Here is an 18,130-nt window from a genome sequence, read left to right as displayed (position 1 = left end):
TTATTTTCACAATGGCAAAGATGAATAAGAATTAAACATCCTAGCCAAAAGGAGTGCTCTGAAGACCAAGGAAGGAGCCCAGGGCTTTATTTCTGTGGCAGTAATGGGAAGAATGGGAGGGGAGGCATGTTCAGTTAGGCTCTTCTCTCAGCCTGACTGCACAGTTCCCTCTAGCTATGACTTCTCCCAAGCTTGCAAAGTAAGCATGGGTACCCATGCCACCTCAAAATAGGCATTCTCCTGTGAGCATACCAAAGCACCACAGCTAAGTGTTGCTGGTGGTGGTGGTAGGGGCAGAACACTATTTTCTCACAATATTAGGGGCAAATGCTGTTTCACTGGACCACATTGGCCAATAGGTTTGTAGCCTTAGAGCTCTAAAGAAACATCTGTTCTGGTCTTCAGCTTCCTACCAGAGATTCTGGGCCCAATGAAGCATCATGCCTACCCTTGCTTCCTGAGAACACGGATAGCTCCTTTTCTGTCTTTGTCAACTCTGTTTGTCCATGTGCTTAGAATCTGTGGGCTACCTCAGGGTAACCATATCTTGAGAGGCTTAAATGGGAAGATCTTTGTGAAGACACTGTCTAGCCCACTATGTGTACCGTTTCAGGTCTTCAATTTGCAACCAGCTAGGACTTTCAGAGTTCTTCTGCATGTATAGTAATCTACTCACTTGAGAAGGATATGAAACTGGGCATGTGGTCTGCAGACATTGCTTAGAGGCTAAGAGTACTTGGTGTTCTTGCAGGAGACCCAGGTTTTACTCCCACCACAAGGTGGCTCAGAATCACCTGCAACTTCAACTCCAGAGGAATCTAATGCCTTCTCCTTATTTCTGCAGGTTCTACATGCACATGATATATATATACATGCACTCAGGCAAATACACATTCACATAAAATAAATATATCTAAGGAAAAAGAATTTGTCTATATATGATGAGTTAAACCTGGTGATTTTTATAGGTTTTCTTCAGAGAGGTCCAGCACTCATGGATGTGAATCCATGATATGAGAAAGTTCAAGCGCAGAAGCTACAGCTGATGGGTCCAGTGGGGTTTAAGGCAATGGCTTCGCTTCTAAATAAGGCAGTGCTCATTTCAGCCTGATCATCCTCTGGTTCCTAACCTGCTTGGTTCACCATGGCCCATTTCTCTTCAGTTCTCTGACCCTGAACCTAAACTTGTGAATAATTGCCTTGGTAACTGTTCACTAAACCACCACCCATATTAGCCAGTGCCTTGGAGAGCATTGTTCTGGATGTATATCACATTAGTTTATAGTTTTCCAATATGCTTTCTTGGTGACAGGCTCCAGAGAAAACAAGGAACACCATCGTTAGATCTACTTCTTCTGGGTTATGTTTCTTTAACGTTGGAGTATAATGGAGCAAGACCTGAAAAGCCTTTACAAATAAACTCACATTGTATTTGCCTTGGCCTTAATGCACACATGAATAACAAGAGTGAATTGCCATCTTTAGGGAAAATAGGCCTTTAGTACAAGGGTTCCACAGACAAGCAAGCTCTACCAGACAGTCTGTCTAGAGTTAATAAGGGGAAGTCAAGAGAGAGAGAGAGAGAGAGTTAAAGATGATTCCAACAACTCACTGCTCAGTCACTCTGAGTCTGCAACTCACAATAAACCAATCCTTCCAGATCTGTTTCAACTGCAAGGATAATTTGAATGCACCATTCAGATTCAAGGTTCGCCGATCACAGTCCTTGGGTAGTTCAAATCTAGGGTTCACCCTTGTATGGTTGACATGGATTAGCTCCCCTGGAGTCTACCCCTTTGCTTCTCAATCCATAGACCCATATTCCCAGCAACCACCATAGCCATAATTTCAAGGAAACACAGGTTCATCAGATGATCTGCCTCCTGTTTAGCCCTAGGGACATTTCTTCAGTTATGGGGAAGGTGAGTGTCCCTCCTCAGTTCCCTGTGTGGTCATATAACATGTGAGGCTGCTCTAGCCCTCAGTTGAGGGTAACAGTAGACATGGGTGAAGACAAGCTGGCTGTGGCTGACCAGAGCCACCAAAACAGACAAGGACCATTTTGTTACTGCACACATACTTAATTTTGTTAATGGATCTCCATGAAAGTATATTGTTAGGGGGCCAGGGTGGTTAGAGGATTTCCCTGAGGCCTCGATGTATGGAGAAGGAATATAGTCCCTTCTGTAAAATCAGGAATATGGTTGGCAGAGTGAGTAGTGACCAAGGGCTGGGGTCTTGAAAGAGCTACATCACTGGATCCTGGAAAACCAATTCTTCACCATGGAAGGGCTGTGGTTATGTGTATCAAGGCTGCTCTGTGTCCTGTCTGTGATGCACTTGGGATGGATGCCTTGTGTTCCCACTGTAAAACATTGTTTCATTAGCCTCTGCTGGCTGTCCCATTGTGTGATACTATTGACTCATTCCATTTCCCCTGAAATATGTATATAAGATACTGTAAGTACAGCATCTTAATAAATTTGTTTGGCATAAGGTGTAGCTGGTGCAAGATCTCCCAATCCCAAATGCTACTATCTACACTACTTTTTGATCCTCTGGTCCCCCACCCCCACCCCCCACCTCAGTAACCTGTTACTGAAGAACTACTTGCTAGTCCAGGTTAGTAGATGGTCCTGAAAGGACAACATAAACCCAATTTTCTCCATTTAAGCACCAGGCCTAATTTAGAAAAGAAGGCCATATATACCACCTCCAGGAACAGACTATAACTCCCAGAAACTATGCCATAAGATATCACCTCCAGGAACAGACCATAACATCCAGAACAAGATCATAAAACCCCCTCCAAAAGAAGAGCCTGGAGATAACCACAAGAATAGGAAAATATCTTATCCCAGGATGGGTCATCTGTACTGGGCAGTTTTTTGTTTTTTGTTTTTGTTTGTTTTGTTTGTTTTGTTTGGAGACAGGGTTTCTCTGTATAGCCCTGGCTGTCCTGGAACTCACTTTGTAGACCAGGCTGGCCTCAAACTCAGAAATCTACCTGCCTCTGCCTCCCACGTGCTGGGATTAAAGACATGCACCACCACTGCCTGGCTGTACTGGGCAGTCTTATCTCATCCTACAGTTAATGACTTAGGAATGCAAACCACTGACTACCTGGCACAAGCTATTCAGAAGCTGACCCCTGTGACCTCCCCAACACCCACCAATGAACTTTTAGATGACCTAACCCACTCTCTAAATATAGAAGAACTAGCATAGTAGCCAATCAAAATTATACTAAGGTTACCACTTTGACCCCTGCCAATCACATTAGAGATTACCTAATCCTTCTAGAGAGTTCTTCCTGGTTCTCTATAAGAAGGCCTACTTGCCTTTGTCTGAGGTTGCCATTTTGAAGAATGGTTTACCCCCACATGCTAGATGTATCTACAGAATAAATGCTCTTTGCCTTTGCATACTAAGTCTGGGGTCAGACCCTTACAGTCCACAGACATTCAGAAATACCCAGGGAGTGTTCATGTCTGCCCTTCTCTTTCCTCCCCAGAGATAGGATGACATAAAGCACTTATCAGCTTCTAGAAATGGTTGTGATGGAGAGCTCTGTAGAGATAGTGGGAGGAATCAGCATCCAGTCTCGGAACTCAGGCCTGGTGTCTAAGTCTTTCTCTGCCTGTTACCACAGGCTCTCTTCATCAGTCTTTACACCTGACTGACCATTTACTATGCCCTCCTTATTTTCCAAGCCAGGCTATCATCGAGTGACATGAATGCTAATGATGGCTTTCAGTGGCCACCTGGGCTTCCTCCTTCTCCAGTGGGTTCATCTTTTCTCAGTGGTAAAGTTCAGAATGTAATTTCTCAGCCAAAACAGTTGTCACAGGCACTGCATTTAAATAAAATTGTGGTAACATTCCAAAATAAGCAATCTGTACATCATGTTTATGCTACTGAATACTCGTTGGTCTTTACTCATGGAGACTTGAGCATAGCCTGGTCATGACACCAGTCTTAATTCAGTGTGATCTTCAACGTCAGTGGCTTTCTCCTTATACTTCTTTGAAGTGTTTAGTATATTTAGTGCTTTTTACTGCCCAGCTCTGGTCAGAATTCCATTCAAGGCAAAGGCTGGAACATTCTAATGCAACTAAAATTCCATCAGGTCTACAGATTCCTTATGTTGCAGTTCATTGTAGTCAGTTTTATCAGAATGCAGAAATGCAGCTGCTCTGAATGACACACACCAGATATGTGTGACATATTATAGATGAACAGTTACTGTAGTTAATATCAGAAAGCTAAAAAGGTAACTTTGAATCAGTTATTCAGAAGAGCAAGTTGGAAAAGAACATGGCCTAGCAAGGAAGAAATATGTGACAACCAGAAAGCCCATGTTCCCTTCAAGACCCTTCAGAGAGACATGGATAGTGACTAACTGGAGGTTATCAGCCTGTACCACAGAACAAGATACCTTGTCTGTGAGAATCATTGAGAGAACCTTCCAGAAACCCACAGCCTCAGAGCACACCCTCCTACCAGATCCTGCTTGCTAAGTTGGAACTGGGTTGTGAGAACTGGGAAATGGTCACAAAGACAATGAGTCCAGAACTGACTGTGGGCATGAACATGCTCTAGACTCTGAGTTTCTAGAACACAGAAAACTCACTCTAGAAGTTTCCTTTATCAAGATGAAGGCAATGCTGGGGTGGGGCATAAGCAATGCCATAAGGCTGTGTCCAAGACTGCATGCATATGTCTGCAATATATGAACACCCTTATGGGGACTTTGCACTGTTACCTTCTTCCCTACTGCGCCTTGGCTCAGCCTCACCATTCTCTCTGGGTTTATTTTTGCTTACTGCTAACAAAGCTTGGGACACCTTTGTTTCTTGCTTTTAGCTCAAAGGAGAACACACATAACTACGTTTTCTACATTTGCTCAGTGCTTAACATAGCAGTCGCAACTCCTAATGGGATTGTTAATGTTGGAAGGAGGGGAAAATTAACATTGTGGGAGCTTGGGAGGGCATTCTGGGTACACTCCAGGGAAGTACAGGTAGAATAGCTGGCAAAATTTTGTCAAAACAAAAGCTTTTATTTTGCTCCAGGAAAGGAAGCACAGAAAGGCCAAGCCAAGAAGGTCCTGTAGCACAGCTCACAGTTTAAGTATCCAGCCTCTGTAGTCCTCTCAAGCCCAGAACACATAGTTCCCCAACAGCACAACCTAGAGAAACAGACATCACCCGTGGATGCCTCCAGAAGCAATGGGTAGACAAGGCTCAGCCATATGCTTATTCCAACAGAAGAGTAAAGGAAGCTGCCTTTTTCGAAGCCTCTTTAGAATCCAGAGACTCACCCGAGGCACCAGCTGCCTTCTACAGCATCTTGCCCTGAACAGCTGGTGTCATCATTGGGCAGAATCTTTGCAGTGACTGTGTTATCTAATGGGGTTGGAGAGGTCTGCCATGGGGGCGTTTCTATGAAATGGAAGTGATTTAAAGTTCCATCAGAGTTAGTTCCAGGAGTCATTTTTCAAGTCTGGGGATATTCACTGCCCCATGTGCCATGGCTCAATTGCTACTAGCCATCTTCACCCACCACATTCCTCTCCAGAATAATGCTCACAAGGACCCTTGATCCTGGGGGAGGTGGACTTCAGGCAGGCAAATCTCTGAAAACAATCACCCCATTCTAAATCCCAAGGAAGTGTAACACAACCACAGAACCAAAATTTTAAGAGTATTTTTTTTTTCTTTAGCAATCACAGCTCTGCTCAAGGAAAAGCAAAGACAAATCCATGGTCCCTGAATCCAGAGGGAGGCTTTGAGATCTAAAAGACTCTTGTCATTTCTTTGCTCTTTCTGCTTTGTGCTATGGTTAGAGATATTTGTTTCTTAGCATTCTTCTCTTCCACTATGCCTGCTGCTTCTGCTCTGACATCAAGACCATCAGCCCTCTGCAACCATAAGCCAAAATAAACATTCTTCTATAAGTTTCCTTGGACATGGTGTTTTATCACAGCAATAGGAATGTAACTAACTTTACCACCATGGCATTTGTTTTGAATTATTACAACAATATGAGGAAGTCAAAATAATATTAAGAACAAGGATTGAGAAGACATAGACCTTATAGTTTTAAAAGACCATAAGATTACAGTTGTTAATATGCTGTGGTATGGGGTAGGTATGTCTGCAGACATATAGACTAGTATATTAAAACAGCATTCTGAACTAAGTCCACACAGTCATAAAGGGCTATCACTACACCATCGGGATGGGATATTCATCAAACAAGGTTGATATAGCTGCATGCACACACACCAGGAAATGAAGTCAGTTTATACCACTACATAAAGGATCGAAATACAAAAGTTAAAACTCTTAAGACAACAGGAGTAAACATTTATGACCTCAGAAGAAAAACACTTCCTTAGCTATGACCCCAAAGAGGAATTTTTTTGTTTGTTTGTTTTTGGAGACAGGGTTTCTCTGTGTAGCCCTGGCTGTCCTGGAACTCACTCTGTAGACCAGGCTGGCCTCAAACTCAGAAATCTACCTGCCTCTACCTCCCAAGAGAAATTATATTTTTGTCAAAATTAAAGCCTGTAGTGTATTAACAGATCCTATCAAAGAGCATGGAGTATTTGATCCGTGGTTAAGAGTCTGTGTTACCCTTCCAGAGTCCTGTGCTTTTGCTTTCATTCCCAGCACCTCTTCTGGCCTCTGAAGGTACTTATACATACAAGCCCTAACCTACACACAGAAACACAAACACAACAAAAATAAAATAAAATAAAATTATAATTAAAAATAAAACTAAAATTAGAAAAAAGATACAACCAAGTCAGTGAGGGCTTATGAGGTAGCTTGTCGGCGAAAGGCACCTATGCTAAAGCTTGGTGACCTGTTCCTTCCCTGGGATCACAGGAGCACAGAACAGCTCGCCCACACAGTGGCCTCTGACCTCTGCTCACAGTTGGTGGTACTGATGCATTTTGGGTGCTTATGTGGTCTGTGGATTTGTGTGTTATTCTGTTAACACAGGTGTATTTCAGTGACTTCTGTATATTGACCTAGTAATCCTGAATTAGGATAAATCCCACTTGGCCATGGTATGTAATATACCATGAAGATTTTATTATCTATTATCTATCTGTCTGTATGTCTCTCTGTCTATAATTTATATGTTTACTTATTTAGTTAGTTGTATGTGTTTGTGTCCCTGTGTATATGGGCTCATAAGTGCAAATGCCCACAGAGGCCAGAAGAGGGCATCAGATCCCTGAAAGCTGGAGTTACAAGAGTTGTGTGTCACCTAATGTGGGTGCTGAGAACAAAACTTGGATCATCATCTGTGCTCTTAGCAGAGCTGTTTGTCTACCCTCTATAACACCTTTATGTTACTGTGTTCAGTTCATTACCACCTTTTTGTGCATCTCTCCCCACAAGGAACACTGGTCTGCAGTTCTTATTTTTCCCGGGTAGTGTCTCTGCCTGTTAATAAAGATATTAATTCTATTTCACCTCCATCATGGTCTAATGGTGTAACCTCTTATCTGTGTGTTGTACCGATTTTTCCCTGCACTGTGCTATCTGCTTATTTTTCCACCTTGAAGTCTAATACATGTGTGGTCAGCTTACGGAGGCCTGTAGTGCTGCTGATTTGCTCCTGCTTATGACCATCCAAAAGGATGATGAGAATGGGGCAAGCCTTGCTTACTGCACTCCATGGCCCCTGTGTTGTCCTATGATACCTTCCACATGGTTCATCTCCCACCACTCCAGGAGGCCCATCTCATGCTCCACTTCTGACTAGGCCAGCCACAGGCAATGCAGGCAAACTCACTGGGCACTGCTGTGGATTCTGGTGTGTCTTTCTTACCTGAGAGAATTTTGCCTCTGGCCCTATCAATATTTAACTCTTTCAGTGTCACCTAATAAGTAATTTGCTTTTGGTACACAGCCATCATGTGTTGCTTGAACATTTTCTTAATTCATCCTTGCTATAACACCTAGGAATACCAAGGGATATATTAAATTATTTCTAATGCCACTAACTTTAATTTCAAGATGAATAAGCATCAGTAAATTTTGATCCATGCTATTTCAATCTAGCCAAACACTCTACAATAATATAAAGCATATAAGACAGACTTGTTTTCATTGAAGACATACTATCTCCTTCAATAGTATCATGAAATCCAGAACCTGGTAAGAATAAACTGTACAATCAACAGCTCCTTAGAAGCTATCCTGTAGTAAAACTGTTCACTTTAATATGTTAGTGGTTGGTTCTGAGAAGCATCCATACCTGGGGTCAACAGGATGACTGAGGTGACAATCAGAGAGCAGATGACAAGGATGACGAGCAGCGCAATGGCGATTCCTTTCCAGTTCCTCTGTGGAGGATTACTCCCCACCAGCTCCTGAAACAACCACAGGAAGAGAGAACCAAGTGAGCACCACAAGGTGGACTGTCCAAATAAATCAACAGCTGGCACTTCATTCAGGACAAAGAGCCATGGCAGAAGCCTCTTCCAACTTTCAGACTGCCAAGAGCGAGCTCCTCTTCAGTGCTTCCTTCTACCACACCCTGAGAACCTGCTATGTCCCTTCTCATATCAGGAAGACTGAGTCTACAATGAAGCTAGCATTGTGCCATGCTTAGAATACCCCCGTCATAAAATATCCTCTTGAACTAGTTGTCACTCATGGTGGCCTTGAGACTCCCTTTGTCAAAGCCCCATGGAGTCTCCATGGGATCTTAGTCAAGTATGATGAACATAGTAAGCCCCAAGTCTTCTCCAATTCTTTATGTCTATACTATTCACTTTGACCACTAGCCAGTCTGCATGAATATTTAGTGAGCACACACTAAGCATCAACCTCTATGGATACCAATTAGAGGGAGCCTGGTATTTCTTCTTCAGCTCTGTGAGCACACTTTAGCACTCCTCAAGCCTTGCTTCCCTGACCGGCTCACCTATTCTATACTCTCAGCACCTTTCACAGGACAGCATGTGTGCTATAGCAAGGGTAGAGGGTGGGAGGGATATCTGGAGAAATCACTAGAGGATGTTAACATATGAACAAATCTAAGAACTGAATAGGCTTATGGAATAATGAGACTAAACTTGTAGTTTCCTTAAGATTAGGGTTACCACATCATTTATGGTCCTCACTGGGATTTCCCAAGTAACAAGTGGGACATTATTAATATCTAATAACAACTACTGCATATAATCATTAGTAATTATCATTAATTCTATAGAAAAGTCTATACAGAAACAAAGGACATAGGATGGCATTATAGCTATACATGATTTGATCCAAGAATATTTTATAGTGTCTGTTATTTCAGCTCATGCTAAACCAAGCGAAGATGTAGTAGGATAAAGATTGCCTCTAAAGTAGACAACAACACATAAATACATCTCCATTTACAACAGCATGTTCATTAGAAGGTATAAAATGGTTAAAAATCAATATAACAGACAGCAATTGATTAGACATATGCCTTTTCTGACCCTGACATACCTACAATATGATATCATGTCATGGCTGTAACTTAAGAGAGTGGCAGTGCTTTACTGTTTATCACCACACTGCTAAGTAATAAAGCAGAAACATCGCATGTACAAAGAATGAACTCTTTCGAAGTGTATGAAGAAAGGGAAGACTGTTCCATTACATTATCATTTCCAACCGGGGAAGTAGGGATTTTAGGTTTTTCTGGGAAAATGGGGGAAAGTTACAGCCTTCTGAATCCAGCATTTGTTAAGTTGCAGACTGTTATAAATGTTTCAGATACACACATATAACATGCTTGCTTCACATAGCTAAAGGGATGGCAGGTGCAACACCCAGCAGAGACGAGGGGAGATGAACTCCCAGTAGAGAAAAGCATCTCTGCAACAGAAGACAAAGTATTTGGAGCTGTGACACAGAAGGTGACAGGTGGCAGGGGTACAGCAGGAACTGCACTGATGGCAGGGGTAGAGCTTGCTGGTCATGATGGGACAGTGGGTGGTTTTTGTTGTTATTGCTGAAAGCAGAGGGGTCAACCAGATGGCTCTCTCACCAGGGAAGTAGAAAATGCATTCAACCTTATAATAACCCATCTTTTAACCCCCGTATTAGGAATTTTTTTTAGAAGCATGCAGAGACTATAGAACTCTGGCTCCCCAAAGAGAAAAAGATCCAAGATTAGTCAAATAATAGTTTTGAATGTTTGCAGAAGATATTCATACGTCAGCAGCTCTCTGGGCTGCCAGTGAGATAGCTCATCTTGCTGTAGGGCAAATTCTGACACAATCCAGCAGGCAACCCCTCCCACCCAGGTTCCTCCCTCCCAAGCACTTTGGCTATGTGTTTCATAGGTACTTTTGCGTAGCTTGGCTTTGCTAGTTGTGAGTGTGAGTAGCTATGAAGTACCAGTAGAGGCTGGATTCAAGGCAACAGCTCTAAGACACTTCAAGTAAACCACCTATTTAGGGAGACCTGTTTGTGTGTGTGTGTGTGTGAGAGAGAGAGAGAGAGAGAGAGAGAGAGAGAGAGGGAGAGGGAGAGGGAGAGGGAGAGGGAGAGAGAGCGAGAGAGAGAGAGGGAGAGAGAAGGGGAAGGAAGAGGAAGAGGGAAAGGAAGAGGGAGGAGAGAAAGAGGGAATGAAGTTATATTGTCTATAAGACCCCCATTGAGCAATCAGACTTTCTTTAGGATAACTAGCCCAACTTTGGAAGAATGGCAATTCATTTCAGGGAAAGAAGAGAGACATAGGTACTTCCCGGGACCAGCAGGCAGTGCTCTCAAGGGCCTCAATCCCCTGGCCTCTCTCTACTGTACTTTACCATGCTTGTTCTAGTTTGCTTTTGTTGCTGTGATAAAACACTCTGACTAAATGCAGCTTAAGGAAAGAAAGAGTTTATTTGACTTATACTTCTAGGTCATCATGTACCACTGAGGAAAGTTAGGGAAGGAAATCAATCAAGAACTTGAAGCAGAAACCATGGAGGACCACTGCTTGGGGCCTGCTCAGGTTCACGCTTAGCTGGCTTTCTTAGACAGTTCAGGACCGCTTGCCTAGGGAATGAAGTTCCCCACAGTAGACTGGACCATTCTCTACCAGGTAACTACTGAGACACTTTATCATAAACATACAATCGCTCTTTTGAGTCTTCTTCTCAGGTGAGTATAGGCTCTGCCAAGTTGACAGTTAATGCTGCTTTCCTTAGCAGAGTCTCCAGCGGTGTTTGGGTTGTCTGAGCTCCACTCAACCTTTCTCACATATATTTAGAAACTTCTTAGTTTGACTGCTTCATGTAACATGACTTCATATTCCTGACTGAGAGCATAGCAACCCTCAAACTGTCAAGTCCTTCTCACCTGTACCCAAGTCTGCTCTGTAGCCCAGCAAATTAATGAGGATAAGGAAGAGGGAGCCATTTTCCCAAACAGGGGACATACGTTTGGTATTGGGTGTGGCTGAATATGGTGACCAGGTGAAGCATCAGAAGCTGAAGCCCCAGGAATGTCTTGAGACAGTGCCAGCCTTACAGATACCCTCCGTCTTCCCCATCCAAATCTCAGTAGGAAGCTCAGGGGCAATTTCTTAAGCCATCCTCAGTAACTTCTGGAAGTTGGGCACTGGCTAATGATTCACTTTGTTTATTGACATCAAAAAGAGAGGTGCTGAAGAGGTGGGAGCTTTTCCTATGCTGCAGTGTGGTAAATTCCGGGACAAATGTAGAATCAGTGCCTTAATGTACAACACGTTTACAGGGCAACAATAAAAATGAGTAGGAGAAAGCCATTGACACAGACCTGAGTGTAGATCTCCCATTACATGCCTCTGTTCTGTTGTCTGGATGTATTTTCTTCCTAATATTTATTCTCTGTGAAATGCTTGGACATAAATTTCTTTTATGGATCACAGACCATTTACTATAAGTGGAAGGTTGCAACAAATTATAAAATTAATGGTGCATCCATCTTGAGTAGAAAAATGGACTGTGATCAGTGCATTTCCATATTTGGAGAGCAAATGACCACAAGATGGTGAGAGAAAGTCTTTTTTTTTTTTTTAGATTTTTCTTTATTTACATTTCAAATGCTATCCTGAAAGTTCCCTATTCCCTCCCCCCGTCCTGCTCCCATACCCACCCACTCCCACTTCTTGACCCTGGCATTCCCCTGTACTGGGGCATATAAAGTTTGCAAGACCAAGGGGCCTCTCTTCCCAATGATGGCTGACTAGGCCATCTTCTGCTACATATGCAGCTAGAGACACAAGCTCTGGAGGGTACTGGTTAGTTCATATTGTTGTTCCACCTATAGGGTTGCAGACCCCTTCAGCTCCTTGGGTACTTTCTCTAGCTCCTCCATTGGGGGCCCTGTGTTCTATCCTATAGATGACTGTGAGCATCTACTTCTGTATTTGCCAGGCACTGGCAAAGCCTCATAGGACACAGCTATATCAGGGTTCCTTCGGCAAAATCTTGCTGGCATATGCAATAGTGTCTGGGTTTGGTGGCTGATTATGGGATGGATCTGGGGGCGGGGTAGTCTCTGGATGGTCCATCCTTTCATCTTAGCTCCAAACTTTGTCTCTGTAACTCCTTCCATGGGTATTTTGTTCCCTATTCTAAGGGGGAATGAAGTATCCACATGTTGGTCTTCTGTCTTCTTGATTTTCTTGTGTTTTACAAATTATATCTTGGGTGTTCTAAGTTTCTGGGCTAATATCCACTTATCAGTGAGTGCATATCAAGTGACTTCTTTTGTGATTGGGTTACCTCACTAAGGATGATATCTTCCAGATACATCCATTTGCCCAAGAATTTCATAAATTCATTGTTTTTAATAGCTGAATAGTACTCCATTGTGTAGATGTACCACATTTTCTGTATCCATTCCTCTGTTGAAGGACATCTAGGTTCTTTCCAGCTTCTGGCTCTTATAAATAAGGCTGCTATGAACATAGTGGAGCATGTGTCCTTATTACCAGTTGGAACATCTTCTGGGTATATGCCCAGGAGAGGTATTGCTGGATCTTCTGGTAGTACTACGTCCAATTTTCTGAGGAACCACCAGACCGATTTCCAGAGTGGTTGTACAAGCTTGCAATCCCCACCAGCAATGGAGGAGTGTTCCTCTTTCTCCACATCCTCACCAGCATCTGCTGTCACCTGAATTTTTTACCTTAGCCATTCCGACTGAAGTAAGGTGGAATCTCAAGGTTGTTTTGATCTGAATTTCCCTGATGTTTAAGGATGCTGAACATTTTTTTTTTCAGGTGCTTCTCAGCCCTTTGGTATTCCTCACTTGAGAATTCTTTGTTTAGCAAGAAGTCAAAAAGATCACTATTTGCAGACGATATGATTGTATTGGAAAGAGAGAGAAAGTCTTAATCATATTCAGCAACTGACACTAATCTCCTGGGAGCCTATGGGATGGCTGCCCCATTTCTCTTTTACTGGCTCATGGACTTCCTGTTTCTCATTTGTGGCTCCTAGACTAATGCTAAAATACAACAGATATTAATTAGGTGCCAGAGAAATCTAGGTGAGCAAGACCACATCTGGGTGATGCGTGATGAGGAGGCTGCACACAGGCATATTTCCTACGGGAACCTGAGGGGCGAGTCTGGGCTTTTATCTGTAGAAACAAACAAGGAATGGGTATTATTCTAGCAGTTGTGCCTCTTCTCACTCTCTCCCCTCTTTGCTTTTGCTTCTTATCTACACACCTCCCATTCCTACTCTGCATCAACACCCAGAAATCCATGTTACAATCAGTTCCTCTATATCTGCTGTAGCCATGGACACAAATGCAACAGGAACCAAGCAGTTTGAGAGAACAGGCATGGGCCAGAGAAGCCCGACACTTAGACATTCCAAGAACAATTCATCCTGCCATTTATGGGATATGTGCCTCTGAAGGTCAGAGGAATACAGTAATGACCTGTTAAGTGTAGGATGTGGCACAGGCCAACAGCTCAGGACAAAGAGGGAGAAACCAGGAAATGGGAGAAGAAGAACCAAAAGAAATGGGAATGTCAGACCAAAGACAAAAGAGGACACCAAAGACAGAAAGTGTTAAAAAGGAAGTTGGAGAGGGTCAGAGGAGGAGAGAGGAAAAAGAAAGTGGTCATAGGAAGATTGAGAGAAGGGATCAGGAAAGAATAGGGGGAAGAGGAGAGGATCAGAAGAGGAAGAAAGGAATAGGTGGGGGTCAGGAGATAACTGAGGGAAGAGGAAGGTTATGGTGGGCCTCTTAATGATAGATATTTCCATGGTGTGTCTTCAAATAATTTCTATCTGAAACAAGGAAAAATTCTACATGTCAAGTAGCCAAATTAAAATTATCTGGAAGCTGTGTATGTCAGGATTATTTCTTAAGCTAAATTCAGATTGATCTTGTTCATTTCTGTTCTCTCAGTCAAGTTGAAAAAAAAATTAATGACCCAATATCTTTACTCAGCTTTAGCAAGTCTGAGGACAACTTTCTTGTTGCTGTGTGTAAAATGGCTTTTTAAGAATCAAACACGGCTTAATATGTTTAAAGGGGTTGGAGGCATGAGCATCAACATGCCTCCAGCGTGTCCAACATGAAAGGGAGAGCTGGTGCTCTGCTTGGCCTCCAATGCTGTGGAGCTGATGAAAGGAACGTGCCAGAGACTAAAGTGGGGCAAACAGTGATTATTTTGTTAGAGATTTAGACTTATAAGAAAAGGTCGTGATAATTAGTGTACTTATCTGGATCATGGTGGAACATAATTAATACTTTCATGTATAGCATCTTTGGATAATCCAAAGGTTTTGGCTAAGGGAAATAACAATTATAAAGTCCCTAGGACAGAAGAGAACCAACGGATAATTCTAGATATGAGATTTAAATAGTCTCACATACTTTTCAAAATAAAGCTATTGGAAGTGACATTAGAAGCTGCTCCTGGATGTTCATGTGGAACAAAGACTCATAGGCCTATGGCTGAACTGGGGTTCTTGGGCTATGATTAGTCACACAGAATTTATTGTGCTCAGTATGACACAAGCGTTGGCATATGGACCCACTGTCCACAGGATGGCATAAATCTCCACTGGCCAGCACCTCACAAATGCAGGAAAGTTAGAGTATGTGATCATGATTTTTCAAAACTACAAAACACACTATCACTGTTTGGAAACTTGCCTGCGCAGAAACAAGATTCTGGCTCAAGCCTTGTTGCACCAGTGCCAAGCAAAGTATTGTGAAGCCTGGCTTCACAAAATGCCAGCCCCGAGATACATGTCCTTGGAACATCCTTCCTGGGGACAGCCTTCCCCTAGTATACTTCATCTTTACCAGATTAGAATGATTGGCACACTTGTCTGAGAACGCACAACAGGAAAGGCCCACTCCACAATTCCTCATATTTCAGCAAAACACAAACCTTATAAACTCTCATGGTGCTGAAAGTAGCTATGCAAACTTCTAGGAATGAAAACTAATTATCAGCCTTACCCAGCTGCGATCTATGAGCTACAGTGACAGCTCTCCCTGACTGGTGCAATAGTGGAATAGATGCCATGGGAGTTGCCAACCATTTTCTGATTGAGTGTAAAGTCTGTTCCACAAGATGAAACCCACACCTGGCACCATTCGAAGTCCAAGAACCTGTGCCTAGACCGTTATTATACCCTAGGGGAGAACCTATTCCTACCATTTTTGTTAAACAGACATAGTATTAAACTGACTCCTAAAGAGCTATCATGGTACACATAGAGTAGTATTTCATGTCTCAGCATCCATCAGAGATGCTTCCTTCCTCAGGAGATGGTTACCACAGACACCCACAACTGGTCAAAGTTCACAGACTAAGAGGCTGGGGAGTACTGATTCCTCAGTGGGGGATTTATATGACATCTTTCTTCCTAAGTCTCAGTGGTCATCAAAGAAGGGACAAAAAGACTGGGAGAAACAGAGGTGGTGAATGACTACCGGGAATTGTGTCATCTGGAGACAACAGGGTAGCTGCACATATGAACTCAGGAGCTGTGACAGCATGCTCACTCCTGTAGAAAGCCACACACCCCAAAGCACATGGGCAGCACACATCATACTTGATATATTTTTTTAAACAAAGAGGACACACATTTGTGTCTATAGGAAGAGAATGATTATAATTAAAATATATTGCAAGAAATTCTCATAGAGCTAACATAAATTTTAACTAAAGAAAGGAAAACATAAGGAAGTATAAAGGGGATTAATTAGGGGAGGAGGGGTCTGAGGCTAGGAGTAAAGGAAGCCCAACAGAAAAGAAAGGAAGCACAAACATTGCATGCTGTCTATTATATGAGTCTAGACTTAAGTATATACATCAGTTAGGGTGTGGAAGGGCACCAACAAAAGGGTGATGGGTACACATGAGCAAATGCAACTATAAACATATAAAATATCAAAAATAAACATTATTTCACACACTCATTAAGTTCTTAGTTAAAAAAGATGAAATAAGCCGGGCAGTGGTGGTGCACACCTTTAATTCCAGCACTTGTGAGGCAGAGGCAGGCGGATTTCTGAATTTGAGGCCAGCCTGGTCTACAGAGTGAGTTCCAGGACAGCCAGGGCTACACAGAGAAATCCTGTCTCAAAAAACCAAAAAAACAAACAAACAAACAAAAAAACAAAACCAACAACAACAAAAAACAAACTTATATTATATAAACAATCTTCAAGGGAATAATTAAGTAATTGTTAAAGTGGCTTCCAACTGAGCCCATGGAATTCTTCTTTAGGGTTTAAGCACAAAGGGAACCTGGTTTAACATTGCCCCTGACTAATTCAGAAGAGACACCACACTGGGTGCTTTTTAGTGATACTGATGACACAGGATTGATTCACAATTGGTTGATCCAGGAAGCAGCCTTGCCATCCCCACACTATTCTTCCAAGAGAAGAGGAGGCTTGAGAAGCAAAGGACCTGGTGCTGGCAGGACCTCTTTTCTAGCTTTGGCTTGGAATAGGTCCAGGAGCAGATGGGCCTGACCTGGAACTGCAGAACCAAGCAGGGTCAGCTGGAGAAACAAACCCTATTTGCTGAAGAGGAGCAGCCTGCATGACTGGCAGACAGCAGGAGGAGGTCCTTAGGAACAGTCTCAAAACAGCCAGGCATGTGGCCTATGATGGAGGATCTCTGAGGATGCGTGATTGTCTGTGCAGCTTGGAGTGTTGCTCTGTGGTCTCTTCAAAGCTGGACAGCTTCCACAGGGGCCTCCAGGGGAAGAGGGAAGGAAAGAGGAGCCAGGGAAGGGATGCTGTATATATATGGGAGGGTTGCTGTGGTGTGATCAGCTGGCTCTGGTGAACTGTTAACCTTAGAGGAAGGCAGAACATCCCCAGTAGCCCACCCATGGCTCTGAACAAGTCCCTTGGCAACTCTCCTCAGCACAGCCCTCTTCTGGATATATGTCTTGGTCTCTGGCTTCTTCCAAACATTCTGCCAACACATGGCCATGTCCTACCTGCTCTGTATAATACAGACCAGGTATCTCTGCTCTCCCACACTCTGCAACCTGCATCTCTGGACTGAAGCTGCCTGCCTTCCCTTCTATCTCCCTGGGACCTGTGGTCTGCCCCTTCCCAAGTGTCTTCCTGCCTGTTCATTTGGAGCACAGCTGCTGTCCTTGCTGAGCATAAGTATGTGTGTATGGGGCACACTGTTTACATCCACAGTGTCCCCATCCTCCCAATGTCCCCATCCTCCCAGTGATCCCATCCTCCCAGTGCCTCCATCCTCCCAGTGCTCCCATCCTCCCAGTGTCCCCATCCTCCCAGTGTCCCCATCCTCCCAGTGCTCCCATCCTCCCAGTGCCCCCATCCTCCCAGTGTCCCCATCCTCCCAGTGTCCCCATCCTCCCAGTGTCCCCATCCTCCCAGTGTCCCCATCCTCCTCATCCTCCCAGTGTCCCCATCTTCCCAGTGTCCCCATCCTCCCAGTGCCCCCATCATCCCAGTGTCCCCATCCTCCCAGTGTCCCCATCCTCCTAGTTTTCCCATTCTCTCTGTGTCCCCATTTTCCCAGAGTCCTCCAGACTCTCAGTGTCTCCATCCTCTCTGTGCCTCTGAGCTATAGAATTCTTCAGTCATTTGTTGCATGGTTCCTGCCTCCTAAGCAAATA

At 43.4% G+C, this 18,130-nt stretch overlaps 1 protein-coding gene across 4 annotated transcripts in view; it reads right to left on the bottom strand.

The window, feature by feature from the left end:
• Dpp6 (dipeptidylpeptidase 6) overlaps window positions 1–18,130 on the bottom strand; it is a 910,144-nt gene that overhangs the window by 336,351 nt on the left and 555,663 nt on the right. For all 4 annotated transcript variants that reach the window (NM_010075.2, NM_001198886.1, NM_207282.3 and 1 more), the window contains exon 2: window positions 8,281–8,395. In NM_010075.2, coding sequence (NP_034205.1) covers window positions 8,281–8,395 — 115 coding nt within the window. The remainder of the gene's footprint in view (window positions 1–8,280; window positions 8,396–18,130) is intronic.

Source organism: Mus musculus, chromosome 5, assembly GCF_000001635.26.
Source record: "Mus musculus strain C57BL/6J chromosome 5, GRCm38.p6 C57BL/6J".
NCBI classification, from domain to species: domain Eukaryota; kingdom Metazoa; phylum Chordata; class Mammalia; order Rodentia; family Muridae; genus Mus; species Mus musculus.
This window is presented reverse-complemented; position numbering and strand designations above follow the sequence as displayed.